A 17473-nucleotide genomic window follows, 5' to 3' on the forward strand; every position below is an offset into this window, starting at 1 on the left:
ACAGAATACATGTGTGTAAATGAGAGGGAGGTCAGTGCAATGGTGAGGATGCAGGGAGTAGAGTTGGTGATGGTGGATGAGTTTAAATACTTGAGATCAACAGTACAGAGTAATGGGGATTGTGGAAGAGAGGTGAAAAAGAGAGTGCAGGCAGGGTGGAATGGGTGGAGAAGAGTGTCAGGAGTAATTTGTGACAGATGGGTTATCAGCAAGAGTGAAAGGGAAGGTCTACAGGATGGTAGTGAGACCAGCTATGTTATATGGGTTGGAGATGGTGGCACTGACCAGAAAGCAGGAGACAGAGCTGGAGGTAGAAGAGTTAAATATGCTAAGATTTGCACTGGGTGTGACGAGGATGGATAGGATTAGAAATGAGTACATTACAGGGTCAGCTCAAGTTGGATGGTTGGGAGACAAAGTCAGAGAGGTGAGATTGCATTGGTTTGGACATGTGCAGAGGAGAGATGCTGGGTATATTGGGAGAAGGATGCTAAGGATAGAGCTGCCAGGGAAGAGGAAAAGATGAAGGCCTTAAGCAAAGGTTTATGGATGTGGTGAGAGAAGACATGCAGATAATGGGTGTAACAGAACAAGATGCAGAGGACAGAAAGATATAGAAGAAGATGATCCGCTGTGGCAACCCCTAACGGGAGTGGCCGAAAGAAGAAGAAGATTGCTGCCTACTACCCAACACTTAAGACGAAGATCCTAGCTCGCTTTGGAACCATGCCAGTCTGTCAGGCACAGTGTTGCAAAGACCAGCAGTTTGGCTAGGAATGCCTGGCTAGAGCCCAAACATTTGATATACGGGGAAAGCTTGCACTTGTTGTTCCCTGGAGATAACGCAGCAGACTTTCTTGTCCACACCCTGCCAGACGACCATCTGGTTCGCCCTATTCCGGAGACAGTTCTGGGAGACCATGGAGGACCTAGCTGAGATCACAGAATCACACGTCATGGTCCTGCTAACAAAGAAGCTGGAGGAGAAGAGGAGAGTCCAAGCAACCACAGCACAATAACAAAAGCCTGGCTCCAAGGACTAAGAGGACCCACCCCAAAATAAAGATTGTTCCCTGGCTGTAATCCACTGCTGCCATGTGGAGGACCAGGGCATATGGTGACAAACTGCCCAAGGGTGGATGATCTAATGAAAAGCAGTTGGCACATGGACACAAGTACTATTGCATGGCTGCAAATAATTCTCTCTTAAGTTTCCTTTTCAGGCATAGCCTTGCACAAGTCCTCTACGATTCTGGAAACAACACTACCACTGTTGTAAGCCACTATGTCCCACCATGGCAGTATAATGAGAAATGGGTCAGTTGTACCTGCATCCATAGTAAGACTGTGCTACCCCACAATGATCTGTTCACCTCACACTCAAGGGAACCTCCATTAACCATGGGTGGTAGTGATGCCCAGGCCTCCTCATATTGTGATACTGGGAAAAGGCTGGACACAAAGTGAAGCCAGCTGGGGCCGTTTGTGTTGGGGAAAAAAATGCAGAGCATTGTGATGGATGGGGACATCCCACCCTAAGGTGATACTATGTCATGTAACTGGACTGGTAAGGGTGTGTCCACCCAACATGTTGTGGCTGAGGTCAAGGACATGGGTATCGACATGCCTCCATTGCCAGCAGCGCCCTTGACCTTGCCTCGTCAGACAGTGTCACACCTAATCTCATATTCTCTCTGTAACTTCAGTTTTCACTCCCTAACCACCTCATTTAAATGTGAGAAGTGGTACGATTCCTTGAAGTTCGCAAGGAATGCAATTGTTTCTATAGACTTTCAGCCCAGAGGCTCCACGCTACCCAAGCCCTCGTTTGTGCTAAACAATGATCTTGTATATTGAGTGGTGGATTCCAAACTGGGAGCTGCGGAGCCAGCTTCTGGTCCTGTGAGCTTTTTGCCGCCAGGATTATGACCTGGCCCACTTTCACTTGTTAGGGGCTCATCTAGGGGCTGGTAAAATTGTAGAAAGGATCACTGTAGTATTCTATTGACATTGTGATGGTGCAGGTCGGCCCCATTCTATCAGGTCCCTTTGGGAAGCCTCTTGAACCCGATGCCACAGAAAACATACCCAAGGATGAGCTAGTAGATTAGGACACAACACACATTTAGCAAGGGGTAGATGCATACAGTGATTCAGTGCTTTTATTAAATACAGTCAAAACCAAAGAGTTCAAAACAGTACAGTTCAAGAGTTCAATAAATAAATAAATAATCCATAAAATAGAAGGTGCTGGTGGAGATAAAAAGTTCCAATAAATAAATCCAACAAAGAAGAGGTTAAAAACAAACATAGTGCAGGAAGCTGTCCATGAAAATGTGAGCCCCGGTACACTCCTTTAAAAACTGGTGTCTCCTCTTTTGAAGCCTCGCAGCAGAGGAGACTCCCCTCTGACTGGCACAGCCTTCCTTCTCACTAAAGGTCTGGGTCCCTGCTGTTCCCATGGCTCCCAGCAGGGTTCCCATCCAGACCCAGGCTTGGGTCCTTACTGTCCATGGACTTCAGAGTAAGGCTCATAATCCAAACCTTTGACTCCCGACGCCTTCCTGGACTTCTGCGGAAAGTCACTTGCACCTCTCATCACTCCAGCTCCTTAAGATGCATAGCCAGAGCAATCCAAATCAGTAGCCCCAAGCATCGGTCGCAAGCTCTCCTCCTAGGGCTCCTCTTATTTTTGCCTGCCTCCCTTCTAGCTTGGCTTGCTCTGTCTTCCTGCCGGTTTCCCTCTCTATACTTTAACCTCCTTTTTCTCATGCTGGCTAATCCTTACATGCCTCCATGGGCGCAGCATTTCAATTGCATACTGCAGGAAGCCAATGAAGCAACTGAGACAGACCACACCCTCACGTACAGGTGTGTCTTACCCAAATTACCTCACCAATCTCCCGCAGATGCATAAGCACTTACACCCATGAAGATCAAGTCAGCCAATCAATTCATTTAAAAATCGGCTGCCTTATTCTGAGCCACAGACCTGCTATACCACAGGCATGCAAGAAGAGGTGCGCTGCTTTTGCTGATCTTGTCTTGAATGCCAATTGTCTTAAATTCCCCGAAGAAGTCTTAACAAACTATGGGATGTCCTTCAATGTGCAGACCTTCAGGGAGGTCACCCAACTGCTGCACATCACCCTCCTCAAGATGTCAGTGTACCACCCCCAGACAGGCTGCTTATTGAGTGGAGTGATTCAATCAGACGCTCAAACAACTATTAAGGAAGGTGGTGTGCACAAACCCGAAAGGTTGGGACCAGCTTCTGTCTCTTGTCCTCTTCTCCTTTTGGGAAGTACCCCAGGCCTCAACTCGGTTTCCCCTTCAAAATTTTGTATTTGAGACTACCACGTCTAATTCAGGAGGGATGAGAGAAGGAAGCAATGCATTCCCCTCCTGCAATATTCTCAACTATGTTGAGGCTTTACGCAATCAATCATTCTGTGAAGCTGTTTCCTCTACTTAAGAAACATTTGGAGGTGGAACAGTGCAGCCAGACCTGGCTATACGATTGAGACACACACTTGTGGTAGATTCCACCAGAGGGACAGTGTAATGGTCCTAAACCCTACATTCTACTCAAAGCTCCTGGTCAGAAAAAGGTTGGTGGTTTATCTAGTTTACCAGCCCAACCAACGGCCTCAAAAGCATGTCTACCACGTGAACAATGACGATTTATTTCTTGTGTAGCTCAAAAATCATACAACGAATGCCTCAAAGGGCTTTAACAGGCTGTTTTTCGACAGCCCTCCCAGCCTTTGTAATTGTAGGGGAAAAAAAATCTTGTGGAAGGCAATTCAGAGAGAGATCCCCTTCCAGGTAAAGTACAGCAACACAAACAGTGAGAAACATGTGAAAGCAAGTGGTACCTTGCAAACGATAAACAAACAAAATAAAAAAAAAAAAGGACTCTTGTCCGTCTTACTGCATCACCTTCCTCAATATCTGCTTAAGCATCTGATTAAAACACTCACTCATAATGAATGGTAGATGGACGTTTTGAGATGGGTCACACAAAGCAGTTTGGAGACCTCCCTGTACATCCCAGACGTAAAAGGTGTCCCCTGGTCCATGAGGTCCACTTTGGGAAAAGACCCCACCAGTTCCTGACTAATAGTCTTCAAATTGGCCACTCTCAATAGGATGGCTTTGGTATATAACCATGCTCCGAGGGTTGACTATCATAATGTTGTGAGTGGACATAGCACAGGCATTGACAGAAATGTTCTAGGCGTGCTGCATGTTCCCTGAAAGAAACCAGGCTGATTCTTGGCCCATTCCCAACACGGCCATTGTTGACAGGCCACAGTCCACTCAAAAATTAAAAGGAAGCTTTTCATGTCATTTTTGGGAAGCATCAGAATCAGATTTTGGTTCAGGCTCTGCACTGTTCTTAGACACTGTACATCCACTGCTTCATACCACACCTACACCTCAGCCAGCTCTGTTTGCTGCACTGTCACTTATAATTGTAACTGGATGACCTCCTCTACCAGCTGCTGCACAAGTTTCGTTAAGTTCTATTGGGTCAGTCATCATGTCAACTACATCTCTTTTGTGACTGAAAAAAAAATTTTGAGAACAACAAAAAAATAACATTACAGCAATCACTAGGCTACCCTTATTAATGAGCTCATTCAAAAAAATACTAAAAAATGGCTAGCTTGCTTCAGCCTTAACAATGGTAGGAATTTTGTCAATGAGAGCTCTGTCCACTATGATGCTTGGGTTCAAAAGATGTCTAGGACAGAAGTGGCATGGCCAACTCTGGGTGATGTGGAGGAGGCTAGGGCTAGACATCCTCAATGATCTTTTTGTGGGAACTTCAGCAAAAAATGAAGATATCAATAGCGAAAGTGGCCCCTCTTCTTCCACAGTTGTATCACTCACCTCACCAGAGCCAGGAAGGTGGTCCCCAGGTGCATATGCATGACAATATATAAACCTTATATAAGCCTTTTTTTTTTTTTTTTAAAGTTAGATACAGTTGTAACTTTGTTCAATGGAACCAAAAATGCAATGCAATAAAGACCTAATGCAGAGGGTGTCATAGCATTACTTAATATCCAGTTTTCCTACTGGGATGTGAATAAATGTATGTGAAGCCTTTAGAAGGAAGCAGAAGGCAATGAAACTGCACCTAATTGGTTAGCTATAAGAAGGCAATCTTATTTAAGCTTCTCTCTCTTTCATGTGATCTGTTGTCTAGTCAATATAATATTACTAATTTTCTAGTATCCCAGTGGTGTATGATTCACTAAAATGTTATCTCTGGAGGGGACATTTAAGGGTAAAGATCCTATTCTCAGTTGCCCCTATGCACAATAATCATATTGTCTTTCTTTGACATACACTGTATTTATATCATGGAAGTCACAAGGTATCTAGAGCTTTATGGACTGTTCTATGGATAAAGTCAGTAAGTGTTTTGACTAACTACAACTGAAATGTAATCATCGAGTAAAGGCATGATACTTTGTTAAAAGGAACCTGTCCAGCACCCTAATCATTAAATGATATTTATCCTGAAAACTATAGTAGCTAGTATAGTATAGTGACTAAATACAGTAATCCCTCCTCCATCGCTGGGGTTGCGTTCCAGAGCCACCCGCGAAATAAGAAAATCCGCGAAGTAGAAACCATATGTTTATATGGTTATTTTTATATTGTCATGCTCGGGTCACAGATTTGCGCAGAAACACAGGAGGTTGTAGAGAGACAGGAACGTTATTCAAACACTGCAAACAAACATTTGTCTCTTTTTCAAAAGTTTAAACTGTGCTCCATGACAAGACAGAGATGACAGTTCCATCTCACAATTAAAAGAATGTAAACATATCTTCCTCTTCAAAGGAGTGCTTGTCAGGAGCAGTGAATGTCACAGAGATAGAGAGAAAAGCAAACAGATCAATAGGGCTGTTTTTCTGCGGCACAAAGCTGTTGAAGGCAGCAGCTCACACCCCCTCCGTCAGGAGCAGACAAAGTGAGACAGAGTTTGTTTTTCAATCAAAAATCAATACGTGCCCTTCGAGCTTTTAAGTATGCGAAGCTCCGTGCAGCATGTCATTTCAGGAAGCAGCTGCACAAAAGATCACAACGTGAAGATAATCTTTCAGCATTTTTAGACGAGCATCCGTATGGTCTAGGTATGCGAACAGCCCCCCTGCTCAATCCCCCTACGTCAGGATCAGAGAAAGTCAGCGCAAAAGAAAGAGAAAAGTAAGCTGGGTAGCTTCTCAGCCATCTGCCAATAGCGTCCCTTGTATGAAATCAACTGGGCAAACCAACTGAGGAAGCATGTACCAGAAATTAAAAGACCCATTGTCCGCAGAAACCCGGGAAGCAGCGAAAAATCCGCGATATATATTTAAATATGCTTACATATAAAATCCGCGATGGAGTGAAGCCGTGAAAGGCAAAGCGCGATATAGCGAGGGATTACTGTATATTGGAAATGTTGACCAGTGTCTATCAGTTTGTTTTAATTAATGCATACCTTGATGATCTTAGGCAACAATTGGAATATGACATCTCAGTTAGAATCACAGGTAATTTACAAAATACATTTTTCATCATTGCTTGTTTAGCATTTTGTAATTACTATTTACTTTGCAATAGATCTCTGTGTTTTATTTTAACAAATAAATAATGCTCCCACATACAATGTTAAGGTTCCCCTTCTCTCTCACTATCTGAGGTTTGGGGGGGAAGGGGCTTGCAGGGTTGTTTAACGACAGAAAACTTTCCCTGTTAGATAAGTGTCAAGGTGCTGTTTCACCCCCACCCCAACAACATCAGCCCTGATCCTAAACCATCCTCCAAAATTCTGTGGGAAAGTAAAACCATATTATCATCTAAAAATGGAGGACAATCACTTTCTCACAAGGAAGAAGACTATTTGTGAATGTGGCAAAATAATCGTTACTAAATAATCATTAATCATTATTTCTGCTCAAAAAATATTAAGGGTTGGCCCAGCATGTTAATTTTTGAAGTCTTAATATACATGAAAACAATTTTATTTTAAATCTAAATGTTTGTAATGTTGCCATGATTGTACTTCTGACATATATGTGATGTAAAACAGTTTTATTTCTTTTTATTTATCACTTAAAGGACAAGCATAAATAACAATTCAAATGTACTTGTCACACGGAAGCGCAAAAATATGTGTCACTTAAGAATGGGAATAAAATTCTGAAAGTGACTGAGGTGGTACTCAACTATATTGATACTATAAGGCAGCAGTTCTCGACCGTAGGGGGTCTGCAGAAAGGGTGAAAATTGCTTACAATTAATAACTACTTCGCTAAACGCCATTTTATCCAATCGGATAATGCGAATAATAATCAACTCGCCCCTCACTACTGTTTATATTCTATATACAGTATATATATATGTCTATTACGAACTATTCTATGATGACGTCATTATAGACGCAGCCTGTAATCGTGCACATCCATCCATTATCCAACCCGCTATATCCTAACCACAGGGTCACAGGGGTCTGCTGGAGCCAATCCCAGCCAACACAGGGCGCAAGGCAGGAAACAAACCCCAGGCAGGGCACAGTTTATGATTAATTATTAAGTTATACAGTGGTAATTCTTGCTTGTTAAATTGTTTTTCGTACGCCCAACTAACGTATGGATAAATATTTGAAGCGTAAGCGGATATCTGAAGAAGAGCACGGGGGTAATGGAAATAGTGGCGATGAACTGAGACATGATGCCGAAAGAGAGTCCGCACCGTGTAAGGCAAAATTACGTAAATATGATCCTGAATATTTACAATTCGGATTTATACCGTACAAAGACAACAGTGATCAGCCACAATGTGTCATTTGTTTAAACGTGTTATCGAACGAAAGTTTGAAACCTGCTAAACTGAAGCGCCATCTTGTAACAAAGCATAATGAACTAAAAGACAAACCCGTTGATTTCTTCAAACGTCGAGCAGAAGTGTATGCAAATCAGCAGAAAATTATTAGCACTGCGACAACAGTGAATGAAAAAGCTCTTAAGGCTTCGTATATTATGGCAATGCGAATAGCTAAGAGCAAACGGTTGCAGAGAGTTTGATTATGCCAGCGGCTTTAGAAATATGCGAGATAATGTTAGGAAAAGAAAGCAGCCGAAAATTACTGTCTATACCAGTATCAAACGATACCATCAGAAGGCGAATTTGCGACATGTCCAATGACATCCAATTACAATTGGTTGAGCGCCTACAAAGCAGTACATTTGCCATACAGTTGGACGAAAGTACCGATATTGCAGGCCAAGCGCAGTTACTGGTCTACGTTAGATATTGCTTTGACAATGATGTGGTCGAGGACTTTCTGTTCTGCAAACCTGTGCCACTTAGAACGACAGGTGAAGATTTATTTGCAATGCTAAATGATTTCTTCATTGCTAACAAGCTTGAGTGGTCCAGCTGTATTGGAATTTGTACGGACGGAGCTGCAGCAATGACAGGTCATAAAAGTGGGGTTGTTGCACGCGTACAAACTGTTTCTCCGAATATTATTTCCACACATTGCATGATTCATCGCGAAGCTCTTGCTAGTAAGAATTTAAATGAATCCTTCGGTGAAGTGCTAAATACATGCATTAAACTAGTTAACTGGATAAAGTGCAGACTGTTGAATGGACGACTGTTTGCTGCACTGTGCGAAGAAAGCGGCTCAGATCATCGACATCTGCTGCTACACACAGAGGTTCGCTGGTTGTCACGCGGAAAGGCACTTCAACGTGTCTTCGAGCTTCGCAGTGAACTGGCATCATTTTTGATGGACAAAAACTCAGAGCTGGTGAAGTTTGTTTCAGATAATGTATGGCTTGCAAAATTGGCTTACCTGGCTGATATCTTTTGTCAACTTAATGCACTTAACACATCACTGCAAGGCAGAGATTCAAGCGTGTTGAAAACAACAGACAAGATAACTGCCTTCAAGAAAAAGTTGAGAATATGGAAGACACGAGTACAAAATAAAAGCTGTGATATGTTTGAACTGTTAACTGAATTTCTGAATGAAAACAATATGGCCATTGATAACTTGGCAACAGATATCTTTGACCATTTGTCGGCGATGGAAGAATACTTTGAACAGATACTTTCCAACAGATAACATTGCAGATTATGACTGGATCAGAAATCCATTCAGTTGTCAGCTTACCAACTTGACCGGGAAGGAAGAAGAACAGTTGGCTGAATTGTCTAGTGACAGAAGTCTCAAACTTAAATTTCAAGAACAAACATTGACCGTGTTTTGGTGCAACGTTAGGAACGAATATACGCTTTTAGCTGAGAGAGCATTGACTGTGTTGGTCCCATTTGCAACTACCTACCAGTGCGAAGCATCGTTCTCAGCATTAGCTGTGATAAAATCTAAGTTTAGATCACGTCTCCAGGTGGAAGATGACATTCGAGTGTGTCTATCAAAAATCTCACCAAGGATAGACCTTCTCTGCCGACAAAAGCAAGCCCACACATCTCATTAGTTTTTATGAGTATTAAGAGTCTAATGTAATTGTATTTGTAATACATTTGAACGTATTAAATAATTAAAACGTTTACCACTGGTAGGGAGCCGTAAAATTAATAGTCTTACTCTTTATTATTAAATGAACAATGTTGTATTGTAGTTATGCAGTATGAGTATTAAGCATTAAATATTGTAGTTGTAGTTGTTTTGCATTTTTTGTTTTTGCTAAGCAGGCTTTAGTCCTGTGACTGTCGTATGACACTGTATCATTGACTGTCAATAGTTAGTGTTGTTATGATATGACTACAAAGAATGATTTATTTTATAAAGTCGACTTCAGATAAAAGAAGTTTACACTTTATGCCTGTGGCTATGCTATTATAATTTGGGTTGACAAATCAGGCCGCATCAGGGGTCCGCGAATATTGTATGGCTTGTAAAGGGGTCCCAGGACTGAAAAATTTTGAGAACCCCTGCTATAAGGAATAGTTTAAGCACCCTATACTTTATGGATAACCTATTAGTTAATTTAAAATAATGATCTTTATTCAATTGCCAAATGTTACTAAATTCAAAAATGCACAAAATGTTTTACATTACAGAGATAAAGAGTTGTATCTGTTTGGGTGAACATGTTTCAGGGTGCATGAAAACAAAATAAAACCATTTCTGAATGAATGTTTTCAATGTTTTGCAGTAAAAAAAAAATTTGCTAAGGACAGACAGCCTCCAGTTTAGTAATTTTGAGCTCTTTCACTGGGTAATGAGAGGTCCAGACAGCAAAAAGCTTAATCCAGATAAGCTTGAAAGTGGATGCTAACAATATGTATTGTTTAGATTTAAGTTTTAATTATTCCAGTCCCTAATGGGCCATCGGGCAGCAATTAAGAGCCATTGGATCCTGTTAGCAGCCAGCTGTAGTGCATCTTCCTGTGTTACACCACAAGCTCTGAGGTCTTCCTGTATTGTAACTTTCCATTACTTCCTGTGTTGTCCAAACCTCTTTTTCCCAATTGATGGTTTCCAGATCAATAGCTACATGTGCTGGAAATTTGAAACTGAGACTGAAGAGGAGTCCTGCGAACTTTTGACTATGCTCAGCAAATGGAGTCTTATAGCCTCTTTTGTCCTGATTGTTATTGTATTTCGCTACTTGTTACATGATATCTCCAGGTGAATTTTATGTTATTAACAAGTGATTGGCAAATGCTATTGGCATTCATAATTAATTTAATTAATAATCCTGACCTGCCAACATGCCAATATATCAAGACTATTTATAAGCATTATTTGTCCATAATTAATAAATATAGAAAAAATAGTTTCATTATTAAAAAACCCTATAACACTAGAATTACCAGAGCCTACGAGAAAACTCGTAAATCTGGCCCACCTTATATCCTTTCTCACCTCTCCGTCAGCGTCTTTTGTCCTGTAAATGTATCGATAAGCAGCAAGCAGCCTGTTATCCCATCCCCCCGCCACAGTTCAATTCGCAAAGAAGTTTCTCAGTACTCAGTGTTTATCTTCAAGTGAAGTGCTGGAGCTTTATAGGGTAAAAAAGTACATTGTCATTTGGAATACATACATTTCATGTGTGTTCAGTGTCATCAACAATCTATGTAAAAACGAGGTTAACACAGAAACGTTTTCATGTTTTAGTAATAATTGACAAAATGTAGAAGTGAAATGTGTGAAGCCTGAAATACAAATGTGAAATAAACACTTTCACAAAAGGTACAAGTATAACAAAACAAGTGCACTTTTATTCAAGAATTTAACCAAAGAAAAAAGAAAGCAGGTTACGGTAGGTGGTTGGTACGACAGCTTGCATGGTTCAATACTAATAACTGCTGCCTTCCAATCAAGAAGTCGCGGTTTTGATATCAGCTGCTTCCCAGATTTACCATTTTGAGTAGCGAGCTGCTCTTATTGTTAATACAATAAAAACATACATTTGATTTGCGTCTGTTATATTCTCTCATTCACGTTCATGCTTCTACACAACCCTATCACCCTTACCGAATCACCCCCCCACCATGATCTGAGACCGTTTTCTGATAAAGACGTGGTATGACTTGTTTTGTTATACCCACTCTTTATTTGAAAACCGTGTCAGTTCTTGTGCGCAAACGAGACTGGGACTGGGAAAACTGTGGACGTGGATGTGAATGGTGTGCGTGACTGAGAATAAAACTGGAAAAAAAAAAACGCTAACTTTGACAATTACTATAAATTTAAAGTGGCTGTTACAGACGCAAATCAAATGTTTGTTTTTACTGTATAATATTAACAATAAGAGCAGCTCTCTACTCAAAACAGTAAACTGGAGAAGCTGCCAGCATCGAACCCAGAAGCTCTTGATTGGGAATCAGCAGTTCTTAGCATTGCATCACGCAAGCTGTCATATCAACCACCTACCATAACCTGCTTTCTTTTTTCTTTGGTTATATTCTTGAATAAAAGTGCACTTGTTTTGTTATACTTGTACCTTTTGTGAAAGTGTTTATTTGATATTTGGACTTCAGGCTTCACACCGTATACACGTCATAAATGTAGGAAGGACGGTCCTTGGGTATGTGTGGGAACTGTTAACATTTCAATCTGATTATTGTGTATAGCGCAGAACTGACCTCTGTGTACTATTCTGTCCTCTGCATCTCCTGGAGTTCAAAAGAAATACCAACATGCAGCAACATGTGGACACTGGCCAAGATCGGGGAAAAAAAAAAAAAAAAAAAAAACGCAGTCACTGACTACAACCCCATGAAGGTATGTAAATGAATATAATGTTGCATTAGTGCACACAACGTTTTCTGAAATGTACAATACAGGTGAAAAAATGAATTATTCCAAATGTCATATACAGTAATCCCTCCTCCATCGCGGGGGTTGTGTTCCAGAGCCACCCGCGAAATAAGAAAATCCGCAAAGTAGAAACCATATGTTTATATGGTTATTTTTATATTGTCATGCTTGGGTCACAGATTTGCGCAGAAACACAGGAGGTTGTAGAGAGACAGGAACGTTATTCAAACACTGCAAACAAACATTTGTCTCTTTTTCAAAAGTTTAAACTGTGCTCCATGACAAGACAGAGATGACAGTTCTGTCTCACAATTAAAAGAATGCAAACATATCTTCCTTTTCAAAGGAGTGCGCGTCAGGAGAGAGAGAGAGAACAAAGCAAGCAGTCAAAAAAAAAATCAATAGGACTGTTTGGCTTTTAAGTATGCGAAGCACCGCCGGTACAAAGCTGTTGAAGGCGGCAGCTCACACCCCCTCCGTCAGGAGCAGGAAGAGAGAGAGAGCCAGAGAAAAACAAAGTCAAAAATCAATACGTGCCCTTTGAGCTTTTAAGTATGCGAAGCACCGTGCAGCATGTCCTTCAGGAAGCAGCTGCACACAGAAGGTAGCAACGTCCCTATCGTCTAGGTGTGCGAACAGCACCCCTGCTCACACCCCCCTACGTCAGCGCAAGAGAGAGAGAGAGAGAGAGAAAGTAAGTTGGGTAGCTTCTCAGCCATCTGCCAATAGCGTCCCTTGTATGAAATCAACTGGGCAAACCAACTGAGGAAGCATATACCAGAAATTAAAAGACCCACTGTCCGCAGAAACCCGCGAAGCAGCGAAAAATCCGCGATATATATTTAAATATGCTTACATATAAAATCCGCGATGGAGTGAAGCCGCGAAAGGCGAAGCGCGATATAGCAAGGGATCACTGTACAGTAATCCCTCGCTACTTCGCGGTTCACTTTTCGCGGATTCAATATGTAAGCATATCTAAATAAATAACGCGGATTTTTCGCTGCTTCGCGTGTTTCTGCGGACAATGGGTCTTTTTACTTCTGGTACTTGCTTCCTAAGTTGGTTTGCCCAGTTGATTTCATACAAGAGATGCTATTGGCGGATGGCTGAGAAGCTACCCAATCAGAGCATGCAGTTAAGTTCCTGTGTGCTGCTGATTGGCTCAGCGACGGAGTGCTGCATTAACCAGGAAGTCTCATCTCACTCATTCAGCATTAACGTGCTACAGCTGCAGGGGCCATGTCCAAGCGCCAACAGAAGATGCAAATGATTGCAGAAAAGGTAAAAGTTTTGGATATGTTGACGGAAGGGAACAGCTACACCGCTGCAGGACACCATCACAGCATCAATGAGTCCACGATTCTTTTTATTTAAAAAGGAGGAAAAGCATATAAGATCTATGGCCGCAGTGTCCTTTAACCAGGGCGCAAAACGAGTTGCAAGTGGACGTGATAAGGCAGTAGTCTGGATGGAATCTGCTTTAGGAATCTTTGCAACAAGGTCGACGACGTCATGACCACCTACAAGCTGCTACGTGTACTTCGCTATACAGTAAGTGCAAACTTATCTACTGATTTCATATTGCTTAGCAGTTGTCCCTGTTATTAATAGAGTAAAGGGTGGGTTGTAAACAATACAGGGAGGGTTTAAAAACGTCCAAATACACGTTAAATAGTTAAATAAATATGGTGTCCTCACTTCGCGGAAATTCAGTTATCGCGGTCGGCCTTGGAACCTATCTCCCGCGATAAGTGAGGGATTACTGTATACCTAAGTCTCTCTTTTTTTGTCAGTGACATCATGGATCAGAAGGTGCATACTAATTCAGCGTGAGCAGGAACACTCAAAAATAAAACTGAATAAAAAAAATTCACATCCACAGTCATTCTCCGTCACGCACACTACTCACATCCACGTCCACAGTTTTCCCAGTCCCAGTCTCGTTTGCACACAAGATCTGACACGGTTTTCAAATAAAGAGGGGGTATAACAAAACAAGTATAACATAACAAGGGTATAACAAGTATAACATAACAAGGGGGTTTTTGGTGTGGGAGCTTGAATGTGAGTGAGAGAATAAAACTGAAAGAAAAAAAATGCTAACTTTGACAAATACTATAAATTTACAGACGCAAATCAAATGTATGTTTTTATTGTATGATATTAACAATAAGAGCAGCTCACTACTCAAAATGGTAAATTTGGGAAGCAGCTGATATCGAAACCACGACCTCTTGATTGGAAGTCAGCAGTTCTTAGCATTGCACCACGCAAGCTATCGTATCAACTGCCTACCGTAACCTGCTTTCTTTTTTCTTTGGTTAAATTCTTGAATAAAAGTACACTTGTTTTGTTATACTTGTACCTTTTGTGAAAGTGTTTATTTTATATTTGTATTTCAGGCTTTACACATTATACATTTCATGTCTACATTTTGTCAATTATTACTAAAACATGAAAAATGTTTCTGTGTTAACGATGTTTTTACATAGATTGTTGATGACACTGAACACACATGAAATGTATGTATTCCAAATAACGATGTACTTTTTTTTACTCTATAAAGCTCCAACACTTCACTCAAAGATAAACACTGAGTACTAAGAAACTTCTTTGCGAATTGAACTGTGGCAGTAGGTGGGGGGTATGGGATACCAGGCTGACTGCTGCTTATCGACACATTTACAGGAGAAAAGACGCTGGCAGAGAGGTGAGAAAGGATTTAAGGTGGGCCGGATTTACGACTTTTCTCGTAGGCTCTGGTAATTCTAGTGTTAACACTGTTGCAACCAATGGCATTAAAATAAAGATGGAAATTTGCTTTGCTTGAAAAGAATATTTAATTACTTAATCTGTTCTAAAATTGTTACAGAAAGCTTTTTGTTTATATTTTTATAGAATAATGTAGCATGATACAAAATTACATTTTAACAAGGTTTAAAATTATCTCAACTAGCTGTTTTTCAAAATGAAAATTCTTTCTACCTTAAAATGCATATTAAGTCTGTTTTGAAATACAAAGCAAAAATTATGCTGACAAAGACTAGGAAACAATTTCGCAAAGGTGGACAGAATTTAACTTTTTCACTTTTATTTACCTTATTTTCTTCCAAGAATTTTAGTTTGATGGTAACATCACTTCTCAACCTTTCATACTTTCCCTTGTGAATATGGAATTGCTGCTGAGCTGTTTCGATGCGGGATAGCGTCATGGCATCTCGAGGACCCATATTTAACTCTTCTAAATCTGCACGGTAAGCATCAAATTCCAGCCTGCAGCATCAAACAAAATTTTATTAGTCATGATGTGATTAAACAAACATACATAGAAAAAGGAGTGAAAAACATTCCTCTTGTGTTGTGTATGACCAATCATATGACATTCACTGATTACATACATTTTGGATATATAACAAAAAAAATTGTAAAAAGGCTAAAAGCACTGGGAGAAGGATATCAATTGAATGTAGATCTATATCGCTGCCATAGAACTATGCTTGGACGCCAGGATTAAATCCACTTTGATGCCTTCTACATGGAGTTGTATTTACAACATTCATGTCAGGTTAAGACATCCCTCTAAACTGCTATACTATGAGAATACAGTAATGTCTACTCTGAAATACATGTGTCCTGAATCAGAAGCATTAAGGTTTTGAACCTGTTAATTAGAGCTTCGGTCATGACTCATTATGGTACTACATTAAAAAGAAAGAAAAAAAAACTTGCTTATTGAATAATACAGTTAAAACTGCAAAAAACAGCCAACAAATTAAAATATAATTTTTTTCTAATCTGAACAACAAAACTTAAGTTATATCACTCAAATATACCTCAGCTATCCAACTTTCCCCAATTAGAATTTTTATGTTAATGATCCTAAAATAGTCTCATCTGAATGGCACTCAAATGAAACAGTTTCTGTCTATCAATTATGGAAAATCCACTGCATCCACTAAACAGTGTCATCTCCAGACAGAAGAGCAGCTTCAGCGACAGACTGCTGTCACTGTCCTGCTCCATTGATAGACTGAGAAGATCGTTGCTCCCCCAAACTATGCGACTCTTCAATTCCACCCGGGGGGGTAAACATTAACATTATACAAAGATATTGTCTGTTTTTTACCTGCATTATTATCAATCTTTAATTTAATATTGTTTTTTGTATCAGTAAGGTGCTGCTGGAGTATGTGAATTTCCCCTTGGGATTAATAAAGTATCTATCTATCTATCTATCTATCTATCTATCTATCTATCTATCTATCTATCTATCTATCTATCTATCTATCTATCTATCTATCTATCTATCTATCATAACATCATTTAGTTTTAAATTTGTATTCTTTGGGATTTCTCCTATACAGGTATAAAAACTCTCAGAAAACTGAGAACAGTGCAACAAGCATGTGGTTTGAGAGTGTCAGGGTGCTCTTTCAAAATCCTTGTATCAGGCTATCAAGCTGGTATTTCAACACTCATTCACTGAGAAAATCTATGATTTCTGTCTCTTCAAAAAGGCAGAAATTTTGTCTTTACCAAAGAAAACATAAGTATAGAGACTAAAAGTGGAACACATTAAATATTCCAGATAGTTTTGGAAAACTCAACCTTAGTTATCACTATAACCGTTTAATGAAGAATGTCACTGTCCTTGTACACTTCATAACATCATGGCACACCTAGATAATAAATGTTATATTTGAATCCTATATATAGACTCCGTAACTCCACATCTACTGTAACTTTCCATCAAAATCAATGACCAAGCTGTAACTGGCAAGACCTTCCAACACTGTGGAGGAAATGACACTGCCCTGGACTGGCAGAGTCACTTCCTCCACAATGACTCCTAACAGGGTAATATCCCAATGGAGTGGTATGCGGATTCACCTCCAGCAAAAATCACTGTATAATTAAGACTGTGTGGATAGACACATCTACAACTCAATCATTACCATTGCTGATGACACCACCGTCATTGGCCTGATCGCAAACACTGACAAAAGGAATTACAAAATGGGTTTGCTTATAGATACAGTGGTGCCATGGCCAATCTATTCTTTAATGTCACCAAATCCAAGGAGCCATTCATATACCTCAGGGAACAGAAGGCAGACCATATTCCCATCTACAGTCCAGAGAATGTGATGAAGATGGGCCAAACAT

The 17473-nt window shown here is 40.3% G+C and overlaps 1 protein-coding gene across 2 annotated transcripts in view; it reads right to left on the reverse strand.

Annotated features, from left to right (window-relative positions):
• The window catches only part of LOC114650327 (arfaptin-2-like), a 207176-nt gene that overhangs the window by 5051 nt on the left and 184652 nt on the right, over positions 1-17473 (reverse strand). For both annotated transcript variants that reach the window (XM_028799889.2, XM_051925749.1), the window contains exon 7: positions 15406-15580. In XM_028799889.2, the coding sequence (XP_028655722.1) occupies positions 15406-15580 (175 nt within the window). The remainder of the gene's footprint in view (positions 1-15405; positions 15581-17473) is intronic.

The sequence above is a fragment of the Erpetoichthys calabaricus genome, chromosome 4 (genome assembly GCF_900747795.2).
Source record: "Erpetoichthys calabaricus chromosome 4, fErpCal1.3, whole genome shotgun sequence".
In the NCBI taxonomy this organism is placed as follows: Eukaryota; Metazoa; Chordata; class Cladistia; order Polypteriformes; family Polypteridae; genus Erpetoichthys; species Erpetoichthys calabaricus.